This window comes from Callorhinchus milii, unplaced genomic scaffold, assembly GCF_018977255.1.
Source record: "Callorhinchus milii isolate IMCB2004 unplaced genomic scaffold, IMCB_Cmil_1.0 Scaffold1, whole genome shotgun sequence".
Classification (NCBI taxonomy): domain Eukaryota; kingdom Metazoa; phylum Chordata; class Chondrichthyes; order Chimaeriformes; family Callorhinchidae; genus Callorhinchus; species Callorhinchus milii.
The window spans coordinates 86476431-86504311 of NW_024704742.1; the positions used below are offsets into that span (position 1 = coordinate 86476431).

General features: G+C 40.2%; 1 protein-coding gene across 1 annotated transcript; it reads right to left on the bottom strand.

Moving 5' to 3' along the window:
• Positions 1 to 1098: 1098 nt before the first annotated feature.
• LOC103187187 (protein C9orf135) lies at positions 1099 to 24714 on the bottom strand. Its single transcript, XM_007906576.2, has 6 exons — positions 24331 to 24714; positions 22588 to 22696; positions 16090 to 16208; positions 13359 to 13424; positions 11725 to 11785; positions 1099 to 1851 (listed from the first exon to the last, which is right to left on the bottom strand). The coding sequence occupies exons 1-6, from the start codon at positions 24426 to 24428 to the stop codon at positions 1669 to 1671; spliced, it is 636 nt and encodes a 211-aa protein (XP_007904767.1). The 5' UTR covers positions 24429 to 24714; the 3' UTR covers positions 1099 to 1668.
• Positions 24715 to 27881: the final 3167 nt, after the last annotated feature.

Sequence of the window (27881 nt, forward strand, 5' to 3'; positions counted from 1 at the left end):
CGTTTTGGGGAATAACGTTTCAAAGGGATCTGAATTGGACGAAGCACATCAATGACATTGTCTCCTGGACATCAGCGTGGCTCAACCAACTTTTGTACAAAGAAGAATGACCATCTTAAGACTATACAAAGTGTACATCTGGCTAGTCCTGGGGTACAGCCACTTTGCTTGGCTACATTGGGTCAACCCCAATTATAAGACTCCAGCAGATCCTGAACCAAGCGATGAGGCTAGCATATCACCTGCCCCACTTTATCTGCTCTCCTATAAGCGTAAGATCTCCAGGCTACAATTGACAGAGAAAAGGCACATCAGGAAGAAATACTTGAGAGCACAGAATAACCCATCGCCATCTACACTGATAGAGCAAGAAGGACAGAAGCCATCATGATACATTGTAAAACTGCACTCTCACTTGGTGTGAGATATGATGTGCTCCCCTTCCCAGTCCAGCCTCAGATTGAATTCGCACTGAACTCTGTGATCAGGGTAACCTCAGTTTAGATCCTTCCCAAAAGGAACAGGGAGCCATAAATTATGTAAAAAGGATTAGAAACCCAGGGCGAAACATTAGGCAAGTTTCCTTACTCCACACGCCTCTGTTTACCTAGCACTAAGTAGGAACCCGGTTGTTAGTTAATTGGCAAATCGCTTTTCTGGGGGTAATAAACCCTTCAAAAAAAATTGGTTGCTCAATCCACGACTGTTTGTGGGACACTGCTCTGTGCAATTGGCTGCCATGTTTTCTCCACAAAATATATACAGTCAATTCACTTTACAGTATATTCTGTGAATCGCTTTGAGACGTCTCAAAGACATGATAAGGCGCTATATCAAATGCAAGGATTAGCATATTATTCTCAGCAGGCTTCCATTGTTAGTATTGGAAGCCTAGTTTATACCTTGTGTTTTTCTAATTATCCTGAGGGAATGTCAGGACTATTTCATATGAGTGAAAAAGAAGAGATCCAGGAGCAGTGCCTAGTTGCACCATGCAATTACTGAGATACAATTCTTTCCGTATACTTTCATAATACCTTATACACTGAGCTGCCATACGTTCAGTCATCCGCTCAGAGTAAGTAAAACGGAACACAATGCCTTTTCATACTTCCATTTTATTTGTACACATTGACATAACTTGAAGCAACCCAAGAAATGAAATCCCTTCAGGTATTTCTTTAAACCAAAACTAATTAGGGAGGAAGTCAATTGTTCGGGAGTGGTGATGGCAATTGCGTTTATGTCACAATTTTAATTATTTATGTTGTAACTCATTAAGTTGCAACTTTAGCATCTCCAACTTAGTGCTGATTACGAAATATGAATAATAATTATTACCAACAGAATATTTAGGGACGTAATGCAATGCAGCAGTACTGTACTTTAACATATTCGGCAGAAAAAAGCTTAATACTTCTGAAGCCAATTAAGGCAGCTTGATTCAGGCAGTTTGAATTAGTGTGGTGGGCGTCACAGAAAATACATAATAAATACAAAAATACACCCATCTACATAATTTATTGTTTGACAAGGAAAGAGTATTAGCAACTGATTTGTCCAAGTTTGCTGTTAAATATCTCAAATCATATTGATCACGTGCATGAATGGATTCTGGGTTTGAAAGTTTGAAAGTTTTTGAATCTTAAGTTTGTGAAGAATACATATTTAATCACAACGAGTTGGTATTGGATTGATTGGAGGGTGGAATATATCCTTGAGCTCACTGTTGGCATAAGCCCCACTTTCGTCTTGCCAAGTGTTCCTGCCTTCACGTCGGTGGTTTGCAGGTTCCATAAACTGAGAGATGCACTTTCTGTACAGAGGACCCTTATTCGGAATAACCTCGGGCTACATAGGTAGAGGACAAAAAAATGGTTAATCTTATTTCCTAAGTTTCAATTGAAAAACAAGCTGTGTCACAAACTGAAAACTTGCTGGGCTTTCCTTCAACTCCGCAACATTTATTACCACCTCCCCCTCCCCCTTGGGTTGCCAGACCCTCATTCAAAGATTCATCACATCCAGGCTGGACTATTTGAATGCCCTGCTTGCCAGACTCCCACCATCCTTACTCGGCTCCACTCGCTCCCCATCCCCCAGTGGATCAAGTTCAAGCTCCTTGTCCTTGCATTCAAATCTCTCCTTGGCCTTGTCAGCCTACTTTATGTCCCCCATCTTAAACTCAGCTTCCTGCTTCACAGGCTTGTCTCACCACCTGACTAACTGACTGCCTGCCTGCCTTGAACATACTGATTCATTTCTAAGGGGACTCTTGAAAGAGTAGAACTAGTGGACGAAATATCTGACTTGGAACAATTTCCAGACTTTGGCATTTTTTTCCCAGACAGTATTTTATTATAATGTGTGCAGTGGTTAAAAAGACATTACATTATATATCCTACTCATTTTTTCCCATCGTACCCCATTTTAAAAGGGGGCATAATTTAAGGATTATTATTATTGTCTCTTAATGAAATTTTTTTGGGAATGGAAAGTATGTCTAAACAAATTTGGTTTTAATCAGTTTTCAACCATTGGTTTTCTTTTTATTTGTATCCACCTGAAGACTGTATAACTCATGCTGAGATGTAGTTTCTTGGATTATGGCAGCCATCCAAGCCCCTTGTCCAAAAAAACATTCTCAATGTGTGAGCCCAGATAGTGATTTTTCTTTTACTTTTTCTTGGGATATGCATATTACGAGTAATAATAATCCTTTGATATAGTGCCTTATCATGTCGTCAGACATCTCATAGTGCTTCACAGGGTATACTGTAAAGTGGATGAACTGTGCATTTTGTGGGCGAAACACAGCAACCAGCTTGCACACAACAATGTCCCTTAAACAGCCAGGTGAGTGACCACTTTTATTTGGGAGATTGTTGGCCAGGTTATCAGGTGAAACTCCCTTCTCTTTCCAAACAGTGCTATGGGATTTTTACCATCCACCTGAACAGGCAGATGGGACCTAGGTTTAATGTCTCATCTGAAGGCACCTCCGACAATGTAACACGCCCCCAGCACTACATTGGAGTGTCAGCTTAGACAACAACAACAACAAAATCACATTTGTATAGCGCTATTATGTGATTCCAAGTCCCAACATAGGGCTTGAACCCACAACCTTCTGACTCAGAGACGAGTGTGCCACCACTGCTCCAGGTTGACTGACTACTATTATGCCAGCATTTATTGCCCATCCCGAATTACCCTAATCGGGCCTTCTCTTTAAACTGCTGCAATCCTGTGCCAACGTGCTCCCACAATCGTATTGGGTGGGGCGGTTTGCTCAGTGTCTGTCAACTGTAAAGGACTTTGACGTTATTCTACTTGAAGGGCATTATGTAAATACAAGCTGTTATTGCTGTTCTAATAGTTTCACTCAGTGATGATGGTGCAGGTCAAGCTGGTGAGTGACTTGAAGGGGACATGTAGTTGATGTGTTCCCATGATGACGCTACTCTTGTTCTCTGAGATGGTGAAGGTTGAGGGGCTGGGAGGTGCTATTGAAGCAAGGTTGGTGAGTTGCTGTAGTGCGTTGTGGAGAGTTAACACTGCAGCCCACAGTGCGTCAGTGATAGAGGAGTGGATGTTGAACTGAATGGCTGAGTTGCCAATTAAAGCAAACTGCCCTCTCCTTATGATTTTCAGCTTTTGATTGTTGTTGTAGCTGCTTCCATTCAGGCAAGTGGTAAGCACTCCATCACACTGCTGATATAAGGCTTATAAACAGCAGAGAGGCTTCAAGGGATTTTGGAGAGGCACTCTTCAGAGAGTATCGAGACTCTTCCTTGCTCTTGTAACCACATGGTGTTGATGAGGCTCAGTTATGCTTCTTGTCATTGGTTTCCCCCAGGATATTGATTGGGGGGGGTGCTTAGTGATGGTTGTACATTGATAACATGATGAGTTTCTGAGCCTTACAGAAAAGGAAGCTTTCAGATCAGTTAACAAAGTTATGGGCTAGATATTGAATCTGAAAGCTTTCTTTTCTGTAAGGCTCAGAAACTCATCATGTTATCAATTTCTTTCTGAACACACTGCCCTGAAAAGACATAATATAAACCTGACTGGAATGCGTAAAAGGAAGATAGAGAGATATTGTTCTTGGGGAGTAAGTCTATTAAACGATATGAAAAATGAATGGAAATGAGATTTAGAAATGTAAAGAGGTGTTATGAAATGGCGGAGTAGGCTCCACAGGCTAAATGAGCTAAAGCTTAGTAGCAAATTATGTATGTTCCCACCTAACTACATTTAGAGTAGCTTCCATTCACTCGATAGCAATTACAAATAGGAACTTTGCCACCAATTATTTTTTGTCCTCACTAGTTCAGGAATGTAGAGGCGAATTATAGTTCTCCTCTGAACCCCCACAGAGATCAATTAATATAGTTACAGACTAGCAATATCAAACTTGGAACCCGCCTCATCAATTTGACACCACATGATCCAGTTGACTAATTCTTTCCACATTTATGCAAAATCTTAAATTTTATGACAATGTTCTTCAGGCTAAAATCACAACAGGTTTCAATCCTCAGATGTCCATACAGTGTGTTTCCAGCATGGTCAATGGATAGCAATGAAGAACTGGGTATTTTCTGATATTTACTGTCCCACGAGCTGCTAAGACTTGGTCAACGCTGCGGAACTAAGTTTATATTCAAGTTGAATCTGCCGACTGAGGAGCAGTCCAGGATTATACAGCTAAAAGTATAACGTCTTTAAACGTACTGGCCTAAATAATATTGACAGTCTTACCCCTTTTCTGCTGGAAGAAATTCAGCAAAAGTCAGAAGAAAGCACAGTGGTTGATCCAGTGCGGGAATGATGACTTTTATTAAATATATTTTCTGCATATTTGAGAACAATGGGGACTAAAAGGATCCTAGTAAACAGCTGACAGTCATCAGAAAGCTTGTACTCAACAGCTGAGCACTTCCTGACCTCATCTGAGATCTGAGTAAATTCTGAAACACTACATCTATTGTACCTATCCCAAACATCACAAAAGCTATGATTGATTTTGCACTATTGGCATTAAAGTTATTGTCAATAATATTGTGCAATGTGCAGTTATGCTGATAGAAAAGATCATAACACTAATGTCTTCTAGTCACGGAAATCATTTGTTTCTCTAAAAAGGCACAGTTCATAGAATTATATTCCTGAGTGCATGGAATATTGAACAAGAATTCCTATAATCTGCATCAGCAATTCTAAAATAGCCCAAAACATTAGAACCAGATGGAGAGCCCTGTTTTATGGTCTCTCAAGTTGCTAGTTTATCTTTCTAGCAAAACAAATTCTTGAAATAGGAGAGAGCTTTTAAGCACCAAGTTAAGATGACAGGAGACCTTGAGGCACAAAATCACAGAAGTTTCCAATTCTATTATTACTTATGACTCCACAAGAAAAAGAAATCCTGAACAATAAAAAGCACCAAACAGCTGTTGTTGGCCCATAAAATATTTAATTCAAAGGTCAGTTGAATTTCCTTTTAAAAACAAATTATATTCATTCATCACTCAAACAAAAATGTTTGTTTGATATTTTATATATTATAGCATTTGTTTAAAATATCACATTAAATTAAAAAAGGGAAACATTAATCTTGTAGTCGATGAGGTTTTAAGTTTTATAAAAATAATTATTGGTTGGTGTACCTAATAACAATTGAAACATTTTGCATCCGCATTCAATGAACAAACAATGCCTTCTTTATTTATGTCAAGCAAATAAACAAAAGAGCTCTTATACACTGACATAATAATAATAATCCTTGCATTTGATATAGTGCTTTTCACATCTTCTATACGTCTCAAAGCGCTTCACAGAATAAGCTGTAAAGTGAATTGACTGTATATTTGTGGGCGAAATGCGGAAGCCAATTGCGCACAGCAGTGTCCCACAAACAGTCGTGGATTGAAAATGACCAATTTATTATTGTTTCGTTTTGGAGGGATTATTATTAGGCGTGTGGAGTAAGGAAACTTGCCCAAGGTTTTGCCCTGCCTGGAATTGAACCCAGGTGTCTCGCTTGCAAGACATGTGACAACAGTAGAATAAAAAGAACAACAATAATAAATTACATTTACATAGCGCATTTTAAGTCAGGAAGACGTCACAAGGAGCTGGACACTCAAGAGATTTGGACCTGAGCTGATGGTTGGGATCAGGAGGGATGGAGGGTGAGGAGGGTATGGATATGAAAATGAGCGAATGCACGGTCGAAAAGGAGGTTCTTGAGACAGGCCTTGAAGGAGGCAAGGGAGGGAGCGAGGCGAAGGGACTGTGAGATGAAGTTCCAAGTAGTCTTTCGAATATACTTTGAATAAGAATATTCACAATGCCAATCTATGCAGTTTTAGCTGGTTAAACTCCACCAGTATTCCAACAGTCCCCCGAGCCTCAGCTCCACTGTTATTAGCTGTTAAGTGAGGTACTGTGATGATTATTTTAATGCATTCTCTTTTGCAGCTTCATGCTGTGAAATGCTGGACTTAGAAGATAGAATGTCTCATCATAACTTTCTTTGAAACAGTAAATCCAAGAAGGGAACATTCCCAACTCTTAACAATTTAAGGAATCCGGCAGTTTTAACAACATAAAAGTAATGCGACACGTACAACTTTCACGGTTTGCCAAGTACAGAGAAACGTGGTTTAAGATTTATGAATGCGATCATAGCAGAGGAATCAATCAACGGTGCAGACATTTTCATATCCATCACCTTCTGGCACACAATTTGACTCATGCAATTGTGAGTGAGATTGCAATGAGAGATCTGTATCAATGTTCAGCTTAAGAGCACATTGGAGAAGACCACAAAAAAAAATTAATAAGTATGCCAATAATTCAAAAAATAGCACCAACTGAGCTAGGTTGAAAGGGCTGTTAAAAGCAGAATTAATTGGAAAATACAGCAACCCAGGCTAAACAGAATCCATTCGGGATCTCTGTTGGCAGAGGCCTGTCATGTGCCAATCACTACAATAGTAATCTTTTGATTGTATCTTTAGAAAACCAGAGTTAAAATCAGTGTAAACAGGTAACACACATGTAAATATTGCTCCTAGAAAATTCCACTCTAAAGAACTAACGAAACTAATGCTAGTTTTAATGTTCAGCATATACACGCTTGTCTAAGGAAAAGATTAGAAATGTACCAAACAGAATTCTAACTGACAATGACACTGAACAAGATATTAATAAATAGTCCTTCAGTTTGATACAATAACAACAAATTGCCCTACATGTCAGAAGGATGTCTTAAAACACTTCATAGGATTCACTGTAAAGTGTATTGATTCTATATTTGTAGGTGAACGCGGCAATTAATTTGTGGACAAGTGAATGACCAATTTTATTCAAGGGATCGATGTCTAGGATTCTGGGAGAAACTTCTTTCTCTTTTCAAGTAGTGGAAAGGGATCCTTATTGTCCATTTGAACAGGCAGTCAGCTATTTGATATAACCTCTCATCTGAAGGATGACAACTCTACAAATGCAACATTCCTCCTGCACTGGAGTGTCAGTCTATACTGTGAGGTCAAAGTCACAAAGTGGGGCTTGAAGTCACAACCTTGCAACAAAGAGGTGAGAGTGCTAGCAGCTGATCCAGGCTGACAATTAGCTTTGTATATGATATCATGGGGCTTGGCACTTTCCTGCCCACTGGATTCTGCAGATACAATTTTCTCTTTAAGTATAGGAATTCTCAAATTTGTGGATGCTGAAAATAATTGTTAACCATTCCAACACAAAAGGGTCCGTATTTACTTTGACTGCTCTCCGAGCCTGAAGGTGGATTACTATTTAACCTGTAAATGGAACATCTAATCATGGGTTGCCGTAATCCGTGGTATCAATATCTAACTGTAACAAAGCCACAGGCATCCCATGAAAGGAACAAACACAGATCACAAATTGAAAGTAACCAACTGTTCCCCTTTGTGCTATGAATCATGTAAGTTGTTTAAACCAGAATAAGGAGTACCTATTTGTTTTTCTCTCCACCATTTCTGAGTACTGCAACAGAAAACAATTTTTATCTCCCTAAGTATTTTTCGGTGATATTTCCTTCATTGTAGTTGTTTCAAAGGCCCAATGCGTAAAGGCACTAGCTCATTCAGCACTTAACCTCTACAGAATATACAGTCAATTCATTTTACAGTATATTCTGTGAAGCCCTTTGAGATGTCTCGAAGACATGACAAGACGCTATGTCAAATGCAAGGATTATTATTAGAGACTGCAGCATTTCCCACTTGATTTCTCTCGCCCCGCACACAAGTGAAAACAGGTTCAGACTCAACTATGATATAGTGCATGGTTCCATAGCCTGGAGGTGTCCACCGATTTAATGAGCAAAAATAAAGTATGTTCCCCATAAAAAACTATAGAAATAACGGGATATAAATTGCAGGATTGTGTTGAAGAATGTATCATTAAATTTCTAAAATAATATTGAATGCATTCTTCAGCAGGTTCAATGTTTTGGAAATTCGATAATTATACATTTCTTCTTAAGAATTCTGTTGAAAATACTGTAAATAATACCACAAAAGGTCTGGAAGCATTCAAACAGAAACAACTCCTAATATGAAATTCATGTCCTTATCTGCAAATCTGAACTTTATGAAATTACACAGGCACTCTGGTTCCTTTCCTGACCAGCCTCAATACACCAGTTTCCATAATAATTAATGGAAACAAGTTGTCACTGACATCCAGCCATTACACAGTTCAATTTTTCAGGTTAGTTTCTGCTTAATCAATAAAGTGAGGTCAAATGTGAATACCCCAGAGGTTATAATCGTGAGGAATATTATAATTTGTTTAACTACAGTATCCTTTTACATCTACAATGAACCCGGCATCTGCACACACCCATCTTTTAAAAAATCTAAACAGCAATGTAAATTGTAAATATATGAGTTCTGAGTTCCCAAGTCATGTTAGCATGAGGAAGGATCACCTTAGGGGTAGGCTTTTTGCCAGAATAAATTTGGAGGCAGCCACCTGTGGATTACTCTTGTGTAGTTAAGTACACAGACAGCACAGTATTGTGTGCATGGTAAAAAGCAGGAATGGACTCGGAAACAATTGAGATTCTCTATGGATAGCAACTAACATACAAGGTCACTGCATTGAATATGGCTTTTACCATCTAGATTGCAAACCTGTCTTTACACTGCTGTTAGGAAAGCATGCATAAAATTCCAACTTTGGCTACATATTTCTTAATGTTACTTGCGAGCCTGTGATGTAATGTGCCATTTCATAACCTCAGAAAACAGCCTATGGAAAAAAATTCCAAGTGATTCAATGGAAAACCCAAGAGCTTTTCATGGACCACAGGAGAACCATCCCAGTATGAGTCACTTCATTGTGATTATACTGCTCAGACATGAATTCCACTATTCCAACAGGATGTGTGAGGAACAGGGTTCCAAGTCTCACGCTTGCTCACCCCAAAATGAGCACATTAAAAAAATTGTCCCTGCTTTTGTTACTTCCTAGAACTCTCATTAATTGAATTTCAATATGGTTATTGGCCCATCAGGCCCCTCTTAGTCTAATCCAGTGGTGGTCGATCCATAGCATGAGGGCCAGAAGCGGCCTGTCAAACATGCACACTAGTCTAGGTGAATTCTGTTTTAAATCAATGTTTTGTTTCCATTTTTTTCTTGATTGAATGTTTCTTGATATATAGCATAAATTTCTTGATTTATAGCATAAACCAAAATGGTTGGCCACCACTGATCTAATCATTTAACTTCACCTAAAGCCATTTTTAGAATAGACAATAAATAATATTCCTTACATTTTATGGAGCTCCACCTTGTATGAAATAAGGTGTCACCAAATTTTCCTAAGCTTACCTCACATAGATGCCTGTATGTGGATGTTAAAGACCCCATGGCACTATTTGAAAGTAAAGGGAGTTTCTCCCATTGTCAACGCCAACGATCCCAAAGATAAAAAATGGTCATTTTGCTCATTTACTGACTGTTTATGGGACATGGCTGTCACATTCTCCGACAAAATATATAGTACAACACTTTGCTTTGAAATGTTATTGTGATGTCAAATCAAATGCAGCCAAGTTTCATCCTTGATGAAAGGTCACTATCAACTTCTCTTCCTTTTTCAGACGTTCATTAACCTACTGAAGATTTCCTGCAACGTTATGCTTTTATTTCAATCTAACTACAAGTAAATTACAGTTTTTTGGGGTGAAAGGAACTTTTTAAACCTGTTCTATTCAAAATCGCACTCATTCTGAATGGACAGCACCAGCAAGACAAAATAACATTTACTGCCCTATAATCAGAAACATACACACAGTAGTTCCTCTTTGGCTTTCGTACATAAGCAAGTACTTTTGGTAGCACTGCAATGGAAAAGATTACAGCTGAACACTTGTGCATGTAAGTCTGATGACAATAGTGACCAGTTGCTGGCAACTATTAAGCACAATAAGAAACTAAATGCCAAGCATGTAAACATATAGGGGAAAACAACCCCATATTTATCAACCCACTGTGCTAACATATGCTTAAAAAAATGTTTCAGATGTCTTCTAACTAATTATTGATTCTGCTCCTGGGGGGAGGGAAGGTAAAGGGGGTCTCTCTGGGGCTGAGTTAGCTTGAAGGTGACATGCATGGCAATGAAATACTGGAATCAAATTGATCCTCGGTACTGGACTTGATAGTTAGGTCCGTAGTATTCCAAGGCATTGTTGATGACGGACCAGGCGGCTTTTGCTCATTATCAGAACTTGGAGCAAACTAATCACTAGGAGTCGGGATTCTTTCCATTAAGCTCATGCTAATTCTGTAAACCAAACCCTTAATGGGTAGATTTTGCTGTGGCAACTGTGGCAAATTTAAGAAAGGATGTACCCGCCTTGGAGGGGGTACAACGTAGATTCACTAGGTTGGTACCAGGGATGCGGGGGATGAGTTATGAGGATAGGTTGAGCAATTTAGGCCTGTATTCTCTAGAATATAGAAGAATAAGAGGTGATCTTATAGAAACCTACAAGATTATTAAGGGGCATGACAGAATAGATAGTGGGAGACTTTTTCCCCTGGTTGGAGAAACTATAACCAGCGGTCACAGTCTTAAAATTAGGGGTAAGCCCTTTCGCACTGAGTTGAGGCAAAACTTCTTCACTCAGGGAGTAGTGAATTTATGGAATTCTCTACCCCAAAAGGCTGTAGATGCTCAGTCCTTGAACATATTCAAGTCTGAGATTGATAGATTTCTTGTAGATAAAGGGATTAAGGGATATGGGGATAAGGCGGGTAGGTGGAGTTAGATAGATCAGCCATGATCTTATTGAATGGCGGGGCAGGCTAGAGGGGCCGAATGGCCTACTTCTGCTCCTAATTCTTATGTTCTTATGTTCAACTCCAGCAGTACCTCAACACACACTCTGGGGATCTTCAAGCCCTGGCTCTTGGCCAGTTGCATCTAAACTCTTTGGACCTGGCTAATCAAGGGTGCACTTCTCTTGGGAGAGAATGTGCACCCCATTACCAGATAAACAAAAATATCCATACATATGTGAAAGTTTCAGTAGTTTGGTTTGGATATTCTTAAGCATAAGGTTTGCACATGTCGGACATCCAGCTAACCAATTTTTGGAGCATTAAGTCAAAAATATTTCAAATAAAGCTAGAAGTTTCAAGATACCACACTTACAGGAGCTGGAGTATAGGTGTAAGGAGAATAAAACTCATCATTGTACGTTGTACTTGAATAGCTGAAAGAGAAAAAATAGAAGCACGTGTGAAACATTGGCTGTGTAAAGCACTTTGAGACATCCTCCTGATGTGAAAAGCACTATATAAATGTAAATTAAAGTTTTAAAGTTTAATTAAAAGTTTAATTTTTAAAGTTAAAGTAAAGTAAAGTTTTGAAAATAATGTAGAGTCCAAATATCTTACAGGCAAACTGTAAGATATTTGGACTCTACATTATTTTCAAAACTTCATAATCAGATGTTTATTTACAGAAATACTGTATATAAATTTTCATACTGAATTTCAAAAGATTTGTAGGATTTATCAGAGCTGTAACTGAGGAGAAAATGTTGCTGTGACTTTCTCTGAAAGAGAAATAAAAATGGATTATCTTTGTTTGCTTACCAAATACACAGTCACTGCATGTGAAAGCAATTATTGTGAAGTGCTTTCATATTAAAAGTCCTGAAAAATTCAAATTCATTTGTAGTGGAGGAATATATAAGTCACTTTTGTGCAATAAACATCTTGGTGAGGTGAGTTTTGCGCAACTGCTCATAAAATAGCCTCAACCAAGAAGGCGAGGAGGTGCTGAACTTGAACATAACAAGATTTATTATGCCAAAATACAGTGCTGAGGTCTGTCTCTGGACCTCTGTGCTGAGATCCTGGCCTCTCCTTCACCCTGAATCAGAGGAGTAGAGGTACCCCAAACCCCATAGAGATTTGCTGAATCACTTGGACTGCCATAACAACAACAACTTGGATTTATATAGTGCCCTCCACACCAGAGGGCGTCTCAGAGCGCTTCAAGACGCCGTCCGGCGCTCAGCACGCTATCATGTGCCTCCTTGCAGCAGCAGATTGGAAGCAGGCCACCTGCACATGCTCCTATAGATACACATTCCTTCTTGCCGACTTTGACTTTTGTGTTCCCAATTCTGGTCCATCGTACCACTGGTCATATTGTAATGACTGAGAAGAACTAACTATCTTGCCAGTGGATTTTAGCCATTGTTGGTGGGAGGCCAGCGAGTAGATTTGTTTGCAGGCTTTAAGTACCAAGTATTCTACAATGTAGCATATGATAACAATGCTTCACATCTGTTAGTGAAAGTTGCTTCTAATTCACGCTCAATCCTCAATAATTGTTGGCTGGATGATTCTGGCATTAATCTTACACTTATAGAGATTGAATGGCAAAATTCAAACTGTTTCAGTCAGGCCATAATCTTTAGCATGATCCAGAACTCACAGCTGCTTGTCATATAATTCACAATAATGGGCGAGATCAGTTTAACTACGCAGAGAATTTATTGCCAATAATTTAATTTAGCCCTTTCATTTTCTATTTTTGTCTCCTGAAGGCAGTGGCATTTGGGATATGGTCCGATGGGTCCCAATAGATATCAAGTGCCTCTTTTGTTTTGTTTGTTTTTGCTCGAGACTGAAAGAACCTCTGTTTCTATTAATCAGTGAAATTGGCATATAATTTTACCAGTCTGATACTGATCCTTACTTACTTTGTTACCAGCCTCCTTGCCAACTGGATTTAACACCTTAATTACTCTATTTTGGAAACCAAATACTCACAATTTATTGTGGTCTGGGCTATGCCTTGGTAGTACTGCACGATAGTTTTCAGGGTACCCAGTGTCTCTATAAATTGAGGNAAAAAACATATGCAGATTACCGGAGATTACAAAGTGTCACGAAACACAGGTTTAAAATTACATTAACTAGTCTAGTCTAATTCTCCTACTTGCTCCCCATACCCTCCAATATTTTTTTCGAACATCTATCTATTCCACACAAATAAAAGCAAGGTATTATATATAGGAAGCAAAAATAGAAAACACATGTATTCCATAGATGAAATAGAATTTACCGTAGAAAAAGCTGAAAGACATCTAAGGATGTTGGTTGACTCAGTATGTCGAAACAGTGTGAGGCAACAATAAACAAGGCAAACAGAATACTGAGATATTGCCAAATCAGATGAGTGCAGGTACTTAGAGGTGCTACTCAAGCTATACAGTGCTTTCTAGTTGGGCTGACCCTGGACTACTACAACAATTTTGGCTATTCAGGTCTTACAGGCAGTGCAGATTACAATAATAATAATCCTTGCATTTGATATAGGGCTTTTCACATCTTCTAGACGTCTCAAAGAGCTTCACAAGGTTTAGAGTTGCAAGCGGCAACTTCAGCACAGACACCTGGAAGTATTTCTTTTCATGGAGGCTAATCAATGTGTACAAAATGCATAGTGATTCCACTTTACAGTAATGTCTTAAGCACTTCAACACAGAAATGTTTAGAAATTTATGGCACAGTAATTATCTGTGAAGAAATGTAATGTGCTGATGTGCTAAGTGTATGATGTGCTAAAATACCATAAAATTACAAGTTCTTTCTTCTTCAGATGAATATTTTAGCATAGATGACCTCAAGATGATTATTCTTTTTTGCTCAGCTGGGTGCCTCACACGTGGAAACCCATCAAGCCTACTAATGATAATAATAATAATAATCCTTGCATTTGATATAGCGCCTTATTACGTCATCTAGAAATCTCAAAGTCCTTCACATGATATACTGTAAAGTGAATTGATTGACTGTATTTTGTGGCCAAAAACGATTAAAGATTAAGACTGTTTCTGTTTTAACCACGAACACATCTCTCATTTCACCAATAGTAGGTGTTACAAAACACAGTCATTATATTTTACAGTAAAGTCTACGAAGCGATTTGGAAAGTCCCTCCAACGTGAAAAGTGCTCTACTGTATATCAAGTGCAAGGATTATTATTATTGGGACATTTAATCTAACCATATTAGCTGATATTCAAATTGGGTGCTTTGTCTGCTGTAATTTGGTTTATTTGTGAGCTATTATTAATTTTATTCATTTTTGCATCGATTTGTTTGTCACTGACCATCAGGTTTGGGATGTGGAATCATGAGTAAACTGAGAACAACTTAACTTAAGGGGTTTGGTATTTTTCCTGAGGAAAAGATCTGTGCACTTCACTGCATAAACAATTAGCTTTGTTTCTTTCAGAGCCAATATAGGTAAGCAAGATATATAGTCAATTTTGTCTCTTTTAAAAATGATGTAGTGCACTTACTAAATACATCATGTGGCAACTACCCCAGTAAAACATGTTCAGTTAATGTGTATGGTTAAGATTACTTCCACAATACTTATCAATTTATGAACTTGTATTGTACTGAGGCAGCAAATAAAAGTGAGCAGGAAACCTTTGAGACATTTAACAGTGTGCTTTTGGGTACCAAAGCAACCTTTTCCAGTTATAGGGGTTTTATAACTGCTAATTTTAGCAATCAGTATAAAATACATTTTTCTGCAATTCTTTACTGTGCGTAAAACATCATAGCAAATCCATTGTTTCCACATGTTCTCAAGTGTCTTTAATACTAATAATCCTTGTATCTGATATATGGCCCTATCATGTCATCGAGATGCCTCAAAACCCCTCACAGGATATACTGTAAAGTGATGTGACGGGTGTATTTTTTGTGGGCAATCGCAACAGTCAATTTGTGCACAGCAATGACTGTACACAGAAAAATAGATAATAATCTAAGGAAGCGGATTAAAATCAGAGGTAAGAGGGGAATGAGATACCAAGATGTGCTTTCACTGCAGGATCTTGGTTTCGCTCCAACTCAAGAATGATAGATGAAAGTCACTTCTGTCAGGCAGCTGAAAAAGTTTCCTCTCATTGCTGCCAATGTGTGTTAGAGAAATCTTAAATTAGTCCCCACTAGGCATCAACTGATAGTATTGAACTGAGTCTATAAACAAGAATGGGCTGCTGTAAAAAAAATGGAAAATATAGCATTGGTGAAGCAAGGATACTTTGCTGAAATTGGAGTTAAGGCAGAGGAGTTGAAGTTATGGCCTGTTTATGGCCAAAGGCACAGGCACTTGACTCTGACTCGAACCTATGCTATTTTGGACCCGACACTTAATGCTGACACTGGGTGCCCAAAATGTGAAACTCTTTCATCTCCCTAAATTAATAATCTTTATCTTGATAAGCATAAAATTCAAAAGGTAAGCAAAGAGGGAAAAAACAATATAGCGTTTGCACAAATAGTTCAATTACTTTGAACACACAGAAACACTTAGCAAGTAAATAGTCTAAAGTTGGTTTTATTCAACAAATTCTGCTTATGGGTGCAATCGCTAAAAATAGCAACCTTTTTGCTACATCTTTATCAATATCTGGAAGTTTGAATGTTAGAATTAAAAAAAAAGAAAACCTGATAACCCTTACATTGTCGGAATTCTTACCTTTTGAATTCCAAAGTTTTTACAGCTTCCTTGTTCATTAATAATTTGTGAATTTTTTTATTGTAGTCATCCTTTAAATTAATTTGATTCATTTGCGAATTTGTTGTAGTACTCCAGTCCTGTAACAATTAATGTGTTACTTTACTTTTTTTATATAGTAATTCTGTTGAATCCTGCAGTTTCCCTCCTCCACCCTCACCACCAAAACCAACATAAACCATAGCAAAACCACCAGCCAACTAGCAGTCCATCCATATTCACTGTCAAGGTTCTGCTATCAATGTGGAATATGAAAAGGTTTCAGCCTGGCTCAGTTCGTAGGACTCTTATCTCTGAGTCAAAAGACAGAAGCGTGTGGGCTCAGGACTTTGAGTTTATGGTTTAGACTGACACTGTACTGTTAAAATTGCTGTTGTTTGGATGAGATGTTCAACTAACGTCTTCTTTGTGCCTGTTCCTGCCTGTTTAGGTGGATGTTAAAGATCCCACAGGGAAGGTTGTATGAAATAAAATGCAAGGATTAGTATTATATTTAAAAGGATTTATATTACATTCCACCCCTTCCCACCCTGCTCATTAATCCCCATTGTCTTCATAAAGCATTTTGAGACATGATCCTATGCTATGAAGGCGCTACATAAACGCATTAAGAAATGCTTGTAAATAAACTAAGTGCAATCAAAATAAACTCAGAAAAAAATGCACAAAGAATTACAGTAAAACAAATACACCACTTGACCATTCAAGTCTGCTGCAATTTGTTGTATATTTAAATTGTTTCATTGTTGAAGTATTGCAAGAATTAGTAATCTAAGAGAGATGGGGAAAAAAGAGAAGGAAAACATTCATAGCACATAACATTTATAATGTGCTTGGCACCGTTTTAAATTTCAGAACCAGTGCTATTTTATGTCTTGGATATAATGTGGGCCTCACCAAAAATTACCTCTCATACTGCCACCTAGTGTTGCTGTACATCACATACTAATTCCTAAGGAAAATAGTAGCTGCTGGTCAGAGAAAAAATTATTTTGAGAAAATCTGACAAGTCAATACTTGTATCTGATACGTGGTCCATCAACAGTCTATTTTTACTCCAGTATTACAAGTTTTGCGGTGAAAATGAGATGTAGGTTGAAACAAAAAGATGGTATTTTATGCACAATACACTGTTATTTAAACTGTTGCATAGGAATTGGAACATTGTTCACAAGACCAACTGTCTACAACTATAATTTCAATTGCATCAAATAGTTGGTAGAAGTACTTAACTGTGAAAAGTATCAGTTATTTGTTATCTGTACAGATAACCTTAAAAAACAAACATTTCTAAGTTCACCAATATTGAGGTATAGAAGTATTATGTGGGGATATCAGAACGCCTATGTGTATGGATCACTTTAGTTGTAATATTGGATAGTATTGCACCCATTATGTATGATAAGTATGAAAGTAGAATAGAACCGATAGTTCTGTTCCTTCACATCCAACCAAGAACACTCTGGTATCCAATTGGTAACTGACGACTCTTAACACAAACATATTATGATTTAAGTACAATTATAATGGAACATGGCCTGGAAGCATCAAATAAGAATAGTTGATATATACATCATAGTCGATAATAAACTTCAAGGCAAATGTTCATTGATCAGTTTTGTTTACACAAATGTGCCAGTCAAGCTAAAATATCAAGAGAAATCCATAATTAGATGGCTACCTTGAATCCAATGTAACTTGTAACATTCTTCATAAAATCTATTTTGTAGAGTTAAATTTTCTGTGGGTGTAATAATAATAAATAATAATAATAGGAAGGGAAAGGAGGCCACCAAGCTTGTTTCACCAGTTTATTAGATCTAAGCCAAATTTGTAATCCCAATGCTCTACTCTTTCAACATACTCATTAATACCTCCACTCTCTCACTTTTAAACATCGCTATTGATTTCTCCATTACAGCTTTCTGGAGTAGAGCATTCCACATCTTTGCAATCCTTTGTTTGATGAAATATTTCATGACCTCAGTTATAACTGTCTTCGTTCTGAGTTTACGGTTATGCCTCCTTGAAATATAAGGTTTTATAGGAATATAACTCCAGCCTACCAACACCTCTCACCATAGTTGGAGTCCTGTAGCCCAGTGGCTACAGCACTCACTTTGCAAGTGAGAGACCTGAGTTCAATTCCAGGCAGGGCGAAACCTTGGGCAAGTTTCCTTACTCCACACACCTAATAATAATCCCTCCAAAACCAAAAACAATAATAAATTGGTCATTTTCAATCTACAACTGTTTGTGGGACATTGCTGTGCGCAATTGGCTGCTGCGTTCGCCCACAAATATACAGTCAATTCACTTTACAGTGTGTTCTGTGAAGTGCTTTGGGATGTCCTCCCGACGTGAAAAGCGCTATATCAAATGCAAGGATTATTATTATTAGTTTAGGGCCTGCAGTGCAGGAATTAAGGTACTGAACCACTGCTGGATGCTCTCCAAGATGGAAATGAATGAGATGCATCTGGCTTAGGGAAAGTTCCAAAACATGTGAGTTGATTTTCCACCTGTTAACAATTTGGATGCCCTGTAGGAAATGGTGTTCAATCACATTTGGATATTATTATGCTGATTTGCAAATCCCAACATAGGTTTTACACAGCCCTAAATCTCTTACACTCTAAATCTTTTATTCAGTGGAGTAAAAACAAGAATTTTGCCAATTGATGTGACATGAATGTAATTAACTTTGGTAACAATGTAATCTCTGAATGGTTAGATTGTGCTTTTAGGAGCCAGGTCAGTACTGAGGCTATACCTGCAGACCCAAGTCGATATATTTGAAGTTTTTAAAAATATCTTTCAAAAATGTCAGTTAAAATGAGTGCGCAAATCATAATGATGTACAGTATAATCATGGACTAATACCAAATAGTTTTGCATGTACTGATCTGAACTATAATACTGTATGCCTGATGACATATTTCCAGTAATAGTTTTATTCTGAAAGCACCCTGTTATGTAACAGTGGTTGAAATAAATTTCTCTACAGTGAAAGGCATGACTCAAGTCAACTTCTCTATGAATATCGTAATCAAAGGGTTCAATGACAAAAAAGGATCACTTGACACTGGATATTCCAGGAGGGCGAATGTGCAACAAGATAAAAGTTTAAAACTCATATGTAAACTGGATTTAAGAAACTTATATAGAGCAGGAAATGATGATACTGGTGTTGAATTATTGGGAATTCGGTGAGTAATTCTTAATGGAGATTTCTGTGGAGGCTATATGCCGTTTTCCAATCACAATTGGGAGTAGCCACTTGTAATCAGTCTTTATTAATGACTCACATTATGACTCACTGTAATTTAGACACCGCCCCACCCCCTTGCCCGAGACATAAAATGAGAAAAATTGGTCGAAAGACTTAATATGTGGTTGTAGAACTTCAGAAAACATTTGTCATTCTATATTGGTAGCCATTGCATCCACAAACTTACTGGATTTACAGAAGTCACACAAAAGGGTTTTCAGAGAACATCTTACAAGAGGAGAGAGTTGGTTTTGCAATAGGGTGGCAAGGACTTGATGCCAATCTAACCCTTCACCTGTAACCAGCTGATTTCAAATATTATGGATAGGTGTTCCCAAATGCATACCATTGTGTTTTTGTTACTCCAGCAAATCTGGAATACCTGTTTGAGGCATTAAAAATACCAACATCTGGTGCGTTTGGTTGACGTGTCTCTCTGTTGTGCTCCAGTTGCTCACCTTTGAATGGTGGTCACCAAAGACAGGCCTGGGGAAGATCCAGATGATGAATATTCTAATCAGACATTGTGCACCCTTTTCTCTGAAAAGTAACAGTATCATCCAATTGATGCAGACTATCTGCAGATTTGATGTCCTCCTGCACTTAGTCACAGTTCTTCTTTGAAATGGTTAAATTCTCAGAATTCAGCAGAACTAAATTAAAATGATTTATTATGTAAAGATGTGAAGGATTATACAGTACCATTGAGTGTTTTGCACAATGCTCTACATCGCGGATATATCAGATTGAGGAAGAATCGATGAAATTAAGACACAGTGCTTTACATACATGAATGAATGATAAACGTATCAAGCAGAAATAAAGTAAAACATTACAACAGCGCTTACAAACTAATTTTAGTGCACTCAGAGATTAATCTATCCTATACTTACCAGATGCCAGCACTCTGTGAAATTACTTTCTGCATCATGGAATATATAGAACTGATTTCCATTCTTACAGTCAGTGGGTATATTTTTTGTGCTTCCAGTCCTGTGATCTACTTGAAATTATATTGTGTACATTTTACTTTGCTACCTGTTTTAATTTGTATTGTATAATAATATAATAATAATCCTTGCATTTGGTATAGCGCCTCATCACGTCAGAAGGACGTCTCAAAGCGCTTCACAGGATTTACTGTGAAATGGAGTGACTGTGAAATTTGTAGGCAAATACAGTAGCACATGTCCCATAAACCAGCCATGAAACCAGTGACCAATTTATTTGTGGGATTGTTGCCCAGGACATCAAGAAAACTCCCTTTTTTCAAATAGTGCCATAGAATCTTTAACCTGAACAGGCAGATGGGACCTCAGTTTAACGTCTCATCTGAAAGACTGCACCTCTGACAATGCAGCATACACTAGTAATGCACTGGAGTGTCATCTTGGGATGAAGTCCCGACACGGAATTTGAACCCACAACCTTCTGTCTCAGAAGCAAGCTAACCTCGATCCACATGCGGTAATCGTACAGGATTTGTGGATTTTTTGTTCATGGGTATCATAACCAAGGGATGTGTTTGACCCTCTGTGATCGCTACCATTAATTTCTTGGCAAAGAAACTTCAGGAACTCTGACTAAATTCCTGCTTCTCAAAATGGGGATTAAATTTGGTCCATTTGTCCATCTTCATCTTGATTTTGCAATCTTTGTTTTCACCAGAGTGTGACGTTAGAATCATTAGCACTCAGTAGTGAGTGTATCTACAAAACATACAATCAACCTGCTTTATAGTATACCTGTAAGGCACTTACTCCCAACGTGAAAGGCTCTATATCAAATGGAAGGATAATAATAATCATAATCTTTGTATTTGATATTGTGGAGTCCTGTAGCTCAGTGGTTAGAGCACTCGTCTTGCAAGTGAGAGACCTGGGTTCAATTCCAGGCAGGGCGAAACCTTGGGCAAGTTCCCTTACTACACACACCTAATAATAATCCCTTCAAAAAACAAAAACATTAATAAATTGATCATTTTCAATCCACGACTGTTTGTGGGACACTGCAATTGGCTGCAGCGTTTTGCCCACAAATATACAGTCAATTCACTTTACAGCATATTCTGTGAAGCGCTTTGAGACATCTAGAAGATGTGAAAAACGCTATATCAAATGCAAGGATTATTATTATTATCATTAGTGCCTTATCACATCTTCGAGATGTCTCAAAGTGATTCATAAAATGTACTCTAAAGTGAATTGACTGTGTATTTTGTGGGCGAAACCCGGCAGCTTATTGCGCACAGCAGTGTCCCACAAGTCGTGGATTGAGTAACCAAATTGTTTTTTTAATTTTTGGAAGTGATTATTAACCCCAGAAAAGCAATCCGCCAATCAGGTCCCTGCATACTGCTCGGTAAACAGAGGCGTGTGGAGTAAGAGAACTTGCCTAACGTTTCACCCTGCCAGGAATCGAACTAAGATCCTCTCACTTGCGAGGCAAGTGCTCTAACAAATACGTTACTGGACTCCACCTGATATATTCTTGGAGCTACTTCCATGAACCCCTCCAAAAGACCCACATGATAAAAAAAACAGGTTTATTTAAGGATTATGATTACATACCTTGTTGCTCATTGAGAATGGGTGTGGAATAGTTCAGATTACCTCCTATTAGGTGCTGTAATTTATAAATGGTATTATGCAAAAATGCTGTTCCTATTAGAATCTACAAGATAGGCTGTAAATAAATGTACTTGCCTCCATAAACAGTCTAACATGCTTTAATAATGACACAAACTGCTGAAAATCAAATCATAATCAAGCAGATCAGTCAACAGATGAAGGGGAAAAATAAATTAATTTGTCAAGTAACAAGATTGGTTCAGATGACCATCACTCAGCCCATCTGATCTCATCCCTCCAATAGTACCAACCTCAGTGTCCTTCCATCACCATCAAGCTTTTTTTAAATTAGTACAGTGTCGTGTCCTCAACCACGCTTCTTGGTAACCTACAACTCTTCTACCATCACAAGGGAATTTTGGGCCCTACTGTGATCTGCAAATTGTGGACAGGCAGTGAACAAAGTGACCAATTTCAATGTCAAAGGTATTTCCCACGTGATGACTCTTGAGTCAGTCCTATCTGAGTAACTATTTCACCCCAAGGATAAAGTAAAATATAAATTGTAAACAGAAACTGTGCGCTAAATTACTCATACAATTCAAATGAATTTCTTACTCCTTCACGAGTTCCAAACCGTTTATATGTCGATAGTCTTAGGTTTTTCTGATTCATTTGAACATCATCTATATCATAATCCTTTGGTTCAGCTTCCCTGCGCTGATACCTGCAGAGAAAAAAAGATGAATGTGTGGTGATGTGTTTGATTTGATTACATGTTTTTTTCCCTTAAAATAGATGATTATGCACTGATTTCAAAACCCAAACTTATTTTATGACAAACAAAATATATTTTGTTGTCTGCATATTAACATTGTACCTGAGGTCTGTGGTTTAATTGTTGTTGTTTATTTGGTTCACATTAGATTGGTTACTTATTAGGATTACTGTGGAGCCCCATTACAACACAGTTGTTGGGATTCATAAAATCCCAACCTCCACTGTACTGAGGGGAGATGATCTGTTTCACTGAGCATGCAGGTAGCTAGTCAGCCTCTCCCTACGTGTTAGCTCATTCCCACATGGCCAAATACCAGTCATCAGTTTGCTGCTGATGTCACTTTCTGTATACTGTACATGAGCAAAACAAGTAGTAATATCAGGGGCAACATGATGGCCCTTAAAGTTGGTTATTCTAACATGAGAACCAGCTGGGTGAGGGAAGTAATGTATTAATTCACACTGTTACCACATCATAAAACATTCCACCCTAATTTATCAATTGGCTACAGATAATTATACGGGGTGTTCATAAAGTCCTGTTAACCCCATGTTTTTTTTACACAGTGAACTGATCAACAATTGAAACATGTGGAAGAATGATGATAATTGTATTCAGAAATACTTAATTGCATTCAGTACAATTGTTTAACTGTATTTAGACGTCCTGAGGATCAGTGTGTGTGAACGCCATCATTTTCATGGCAGATAATGATCCTTCGCTATGTTTAGTGCCACATCTTCCGTAACATGATGGAGTCACGAGGTGAAGTGTATATCTGACAACTTATTTTCGCTCCTCTATAGTCTCATATTGCTGTTTAGTAACAGGGGCTAGAGCTTTAAATTTGTTAGGCTGGATAAGAATTCAAGATAAGCCAGAGGTTTACTGTATAGATATAGATCACAACAGCTGGATCCAAACCTGACTCATAGCTGCCCCTGGACCTACCAGCCTATGAATTAAAGCATTGGTCGCAGGGTACCAATTTTCTTCTGATCGTTTGGTTAAGCTGAGTTAACTGGCAAGTCACTTTTCAGTGTTGATTTGATGCAATGTAGAATAGGGAATACAATACAAAATGAAAACTTCCCTCTCCACACTTCGATACTGCTGGGGATTAAGCCACTTGTCCAGTGCCTTGGGACATCCTCCTGACATGAAAGGCGCTGTACAAATGTAATTTGGTATTGTATTGTATTCTCAACACAGCAGTGAGCACATCATTAAAAGGCTGCCTAAACATCAGGATCTATTTTTTTCAAAAAAGGTTTGATTTCCAAAAATATATAATAGATTAAGCAACTTTAACATATTTTTGTTTCTATCCTTTATTTTTAAATGAGTAGTAATAGACTCGCTCAATAGCAGTTGTAGAGCATTATCAGTACTTAAGAATAACCACTTGAATTTGTATGCAGTAATGCCCTTTACATGGTAGTGTCTTGGAGTGCTTAATTTTGACAAGCTTCAATATCCAGCCAGCAGGGCAGCATTCGCTCTTACCTATACCATAGCATTGTAAGAGAAAGGGTACAATGTATGGCTCAGGGCAAAGTGCACGTTTATTTCAAACTTACCAGTTTGAGGTCAGGGTAGGTCTACTATAAAATCCCAAAGTATTCGAGCGGAGAGAAAGAGATCCTTTACGATCCACATCTTCGGGTGCAAAATCCATCTCTTTCTGTTGAACCAACTATTCCTCCTAACCTCACTTTCACTGTCCTGTATATGTGTGCAGGTCACTTACACCTTCACCTTGCACTCTCTAATTGGCCACAGTGCAGCTCACTACTCTGAATGTCCTTTGTCGCTTTGATCTTTAATTCCTTTTATCTCTCATTAACTTTACTTTCTCACCTATTGGTTGTCTATTTTTTGTTCTCTTTCTTGGCTTCTGTTTCTAGAGTCTCCCTCTCTGAGTGTGTGTGTTTCTGTGTGTGTGTGTCTCTCTCTCTCTCCCTGAGTTTGTGTGTGTCTGTCAGTCTCTGTGAATCCCTGTGTGTGTGTGTGTGTGTGATCTCTGAGTCTCTATCTGTGTGTCTCAGTGTGTGTGCCTCTCTGAGTCTGTGTGCGTCTCTCTCTCTGTATCTCTGTCTCCGAGTCTCTGTATTTCTCTCTCTGGCTGTTTATAGAAATAGTTTATGTCTCTAACTCTCTAACTAAGTGTGTATAGCAGTTGTCTGTATATGACTATCTAGTAGGTAGTCTCTCTGACTGAAACTCAGTGTGTATAGCAGTAGGTAGTCTGCCTCTCTCTCTCTCTCTCTGCCTTAACCCCTCTCTATCTGTCTCTCTCTCTCTGTCTGTCTCTTTGTCTCTCTCTCTGCCTGTCTGCCTATTTGTCTGCCTGTCTCTCTGTGACGGTCTTGATGTGTCTGTCTCTGCCTGTCTTGATGTCTCTCTCTGTCTGCTTGTCTCTCTCTCTCTGCCTGTCTCTATCTGCCTGTCTCTCTGTCTCCCTGTCCCTCTCTCTGTCTCCCTGTCCCTCTCTGTGTCTCTCTGTCCCTCTCTGTCTCTCTGTCCCTTTCTGTGTCTCCCTGTCCCTCTCTCTTACTCCCTGTCCCTCTCTCTGTCTCCCTGTCCCTCTCTGTGTCTCCCTGTCCCTCTCTGTGTCTCTCTGTCCCTCTCTGTGTCTCTCTCCCTGTCTCTCTGTCCCTCTCTGTCTCTCTGTCTCCCTGTCCCTCTCGGTGTCTCTCTGTCCCTCTCTGTGTCTCTCTCCCTGTCTCTCTGTCCCTCTCTGTCTCTCTGTCTCCCTGTCCCTTTCTGTGTCTCCCTGTCCCTCTCAGTGTCTCTCTCTGTCTCTCTGTCCCTTTCTGTGTCTCCCTGTCCCTCTCAGTGTCTCTCTCTGTCTCTCTGTCCCTTTCTGTGTCTCCCTGTCCCTCCCTCTGTCTCCCTGTCCCTCTCTGTCTCCGTCCCTCTGTGTCTCCCTGTCCCTGTCTCTGTCACCCTGTCCCTCTCTCTGTCTCCCTGTCCCTCTCTGTCTCTCTGTCCCTCTCAGTGTCTCCCTGTCCCTCTCAGTGTCTCCCTGTCCCTCTGTGTCTCCCTGTCCCTCTCAGTGTCTCCCTGTCCCTCTCTGTCTCCCTGTCCCTCTCCCTGTCTCCCTGTCCCTCTCTGTGTCTCCCTGTCCCTCTCAGTGTCTCCCTGTCCCTCTGTGTCTCCCTGTCCCTCTCAGTGTCTCCCTGTCCCTCTCTGTCTCCCTGTCCCTCTCCCTGTCTCCCTGTCCCTCTCTGTGTCTCCCTGTCCCTCTCAGTGTCTCCCTGTCCCTCTGTGTCTCCCTGTCCCTCTCAGTGTCTCCCTGTCCCTCTGTGTCTCCCTGTCCCTCTCCCTGTCTCCCTGTCCCTCTCTGTGTCTCCCTGTCCCTCTCTGTGTCTCTCTCCCTGTCTCTCTGTCCCTCTGTCTCCCTGTCCCTCTCAGTGTCTCTCTCTGTCTCTCTGTCCCTTTCTGTGTCTCCCTGTCCCTCTCTGTGTCTCCCTGTCCCTCTCTGTCTCCGTCCCTCTGTGTCTCCCTGTCCCTGTCTCTGTCACCCTGTCCCTCTCTCTGTCTCCCTGTCCCTCTGTCTCCCTGTCCCTCTCAGTGTCTCCCTGTCCCTCTCAGTGTCTCCATGTCCCTCTCAGTGTCTCCCTGTCCCTCTCTGTGTCTCGTCCCTCTCTCTGTCTCCCTGTTCCTCTCAGTGTCTCCCTGTCCCTCTCTCTGTCTCCCTGTCCCTCTCTCTGTCTCCCTGTCCCTCTCTGTGTCTCCCTGTCCCTCTCTGTGTCTCCCTGTCCCTCTCTCTGTCTCCCTGTCCCTCTCTGTGTCTCCCTGTCCCTCTCTGTGTCTCTCTCCCTGTCCCTCTCTGTGTCTCTCTCCCTGTCCCTCTCTGTGTCTCTCCTCCCTGTCTCTCTATCCCTCTCTGTCTCTCTGTCTCCCTGTCCCTCTCAGTGTCTCTCTGTCCCTCTCTGTGTCTCCCTGTCCCTCTCTCTGTCTGCCTGTCCCTCTCTGTGTCTCCCTGTCCCTCTCTGTCCCTCTCTGTGTCTCCCTCCCTGTCTCTCTATCCCTCTCTGTCTCTCTGTCCCTTTCTGTGTCTCCCTGTCCCTCTCTGTCTCCCTGTCCCTCTCTCTGTCTCCCTGTCCCTCTCTGTCTGTCTCCCTATGTCCCTCTATGTCTCCCTATGTCTCCCTATGTCCCTCTCTGTCTCCCCATGTCCCTCTCTGTCTCCCTATGTCCCTCTCTCTGTCTCCCTATGTCCCTCTCTCTGTCTCCCTGTCCCTCTCTGTCTCCCTATGTCCCTCTCTCTGTCTCCCTGTATCCCTGTCCCTCTCTGTCTTCCTGTCCCTCTGTCCCTCTCTGTCTCCCTGTGTCCCTCCCTATGTCCCTCTCTGTCTCTCTATGTCCCTCTCCGTCTCCCTGTGTCCCTCTCTGTCTCCCTGTGTCCCTCTCTGTCTCCCTGTGTCCCTCTCTGTCTCCCTGTGTCCCTCTCTGTCTCCCTGTCCCTCTCTGTCTCCCTGTGTCCCTCTCTGTCTCCCTGTCCCTCTCTGTCTCCCTGTGTCCCTCTCTGTCTCCCTGTGTCCCTCTCTGTCTCCCTGTGTCCCTCTCTGTCTCCGTGTCCCTCTCTGTCTCCCTGTGTCCCTCTCTGTCTCCCTGTGTCCCTCTCTGTCTCCCTGTCCCTCTCTGTCTCCCTGTGTCCCTCTCTGTCTCCCTGTGTCCCTCTCTGTCTCCCTGTCCCTCTCTGTCTCCCTGTGTCCCTCTCTGTCTCCCTGTGTCCCTCTCTGTCTCCCTGTGTCCCTCTCTGTCTCCCTGTCCCTCTCTGTCTCCCTGTGTCCCTCTCTGTCTCCCTGTGTCCCTCTCTGTCTCCCTGTGTCCCTCTCTGTCTCCCGGTGTCCCTCTCTGTCTCCCTGTGTCCCTCTCTGTCTCCCTGTGTCCCTCTGTGTCTCTCTCTCTGTCTCCCTGTGTGTCTCTCTGTGTCCCCCTGTGTGTCCCTCTCTGTCTCCCTGTGTGTCTCTCTGTCTCCCCCTGTGTGTCCCTCTCTGTCTCCCTCTCTGTCTCCCTGTGTCCCTCTCTGTCTCCCTGTGTCCCTCTCTGTCTCCCTGTGTCCCTCTCTGTCTCCCTGTGTCCCTCTCTGTCTCCTGTGTCCCTCTCTGTCTCCCTGTGT

Coding starts and splice junctions, on each gene's coding strand:
- LOC103187187 (XM_007906576.2), bottom strand. CDS start 24,428: ATGGATTTTGCACCCGAAGATGTGGATCGTAAAGGATCTCTTTCTCTC. Junction 22,697..24,330: donor CCTACCCTGACCTCAAACTG/GTAAGTTTGAAA, acceptor TTTTCTCTGCAG/GTATCAGCGCAGGGAAGCTG. Junction 11,786..13,358: donor AGCCCAGACCACAATAAATT/GTGAGTATTTGG, acceptor TTTCTCTTTCAG/CTATTCAAGTACAACGTACA.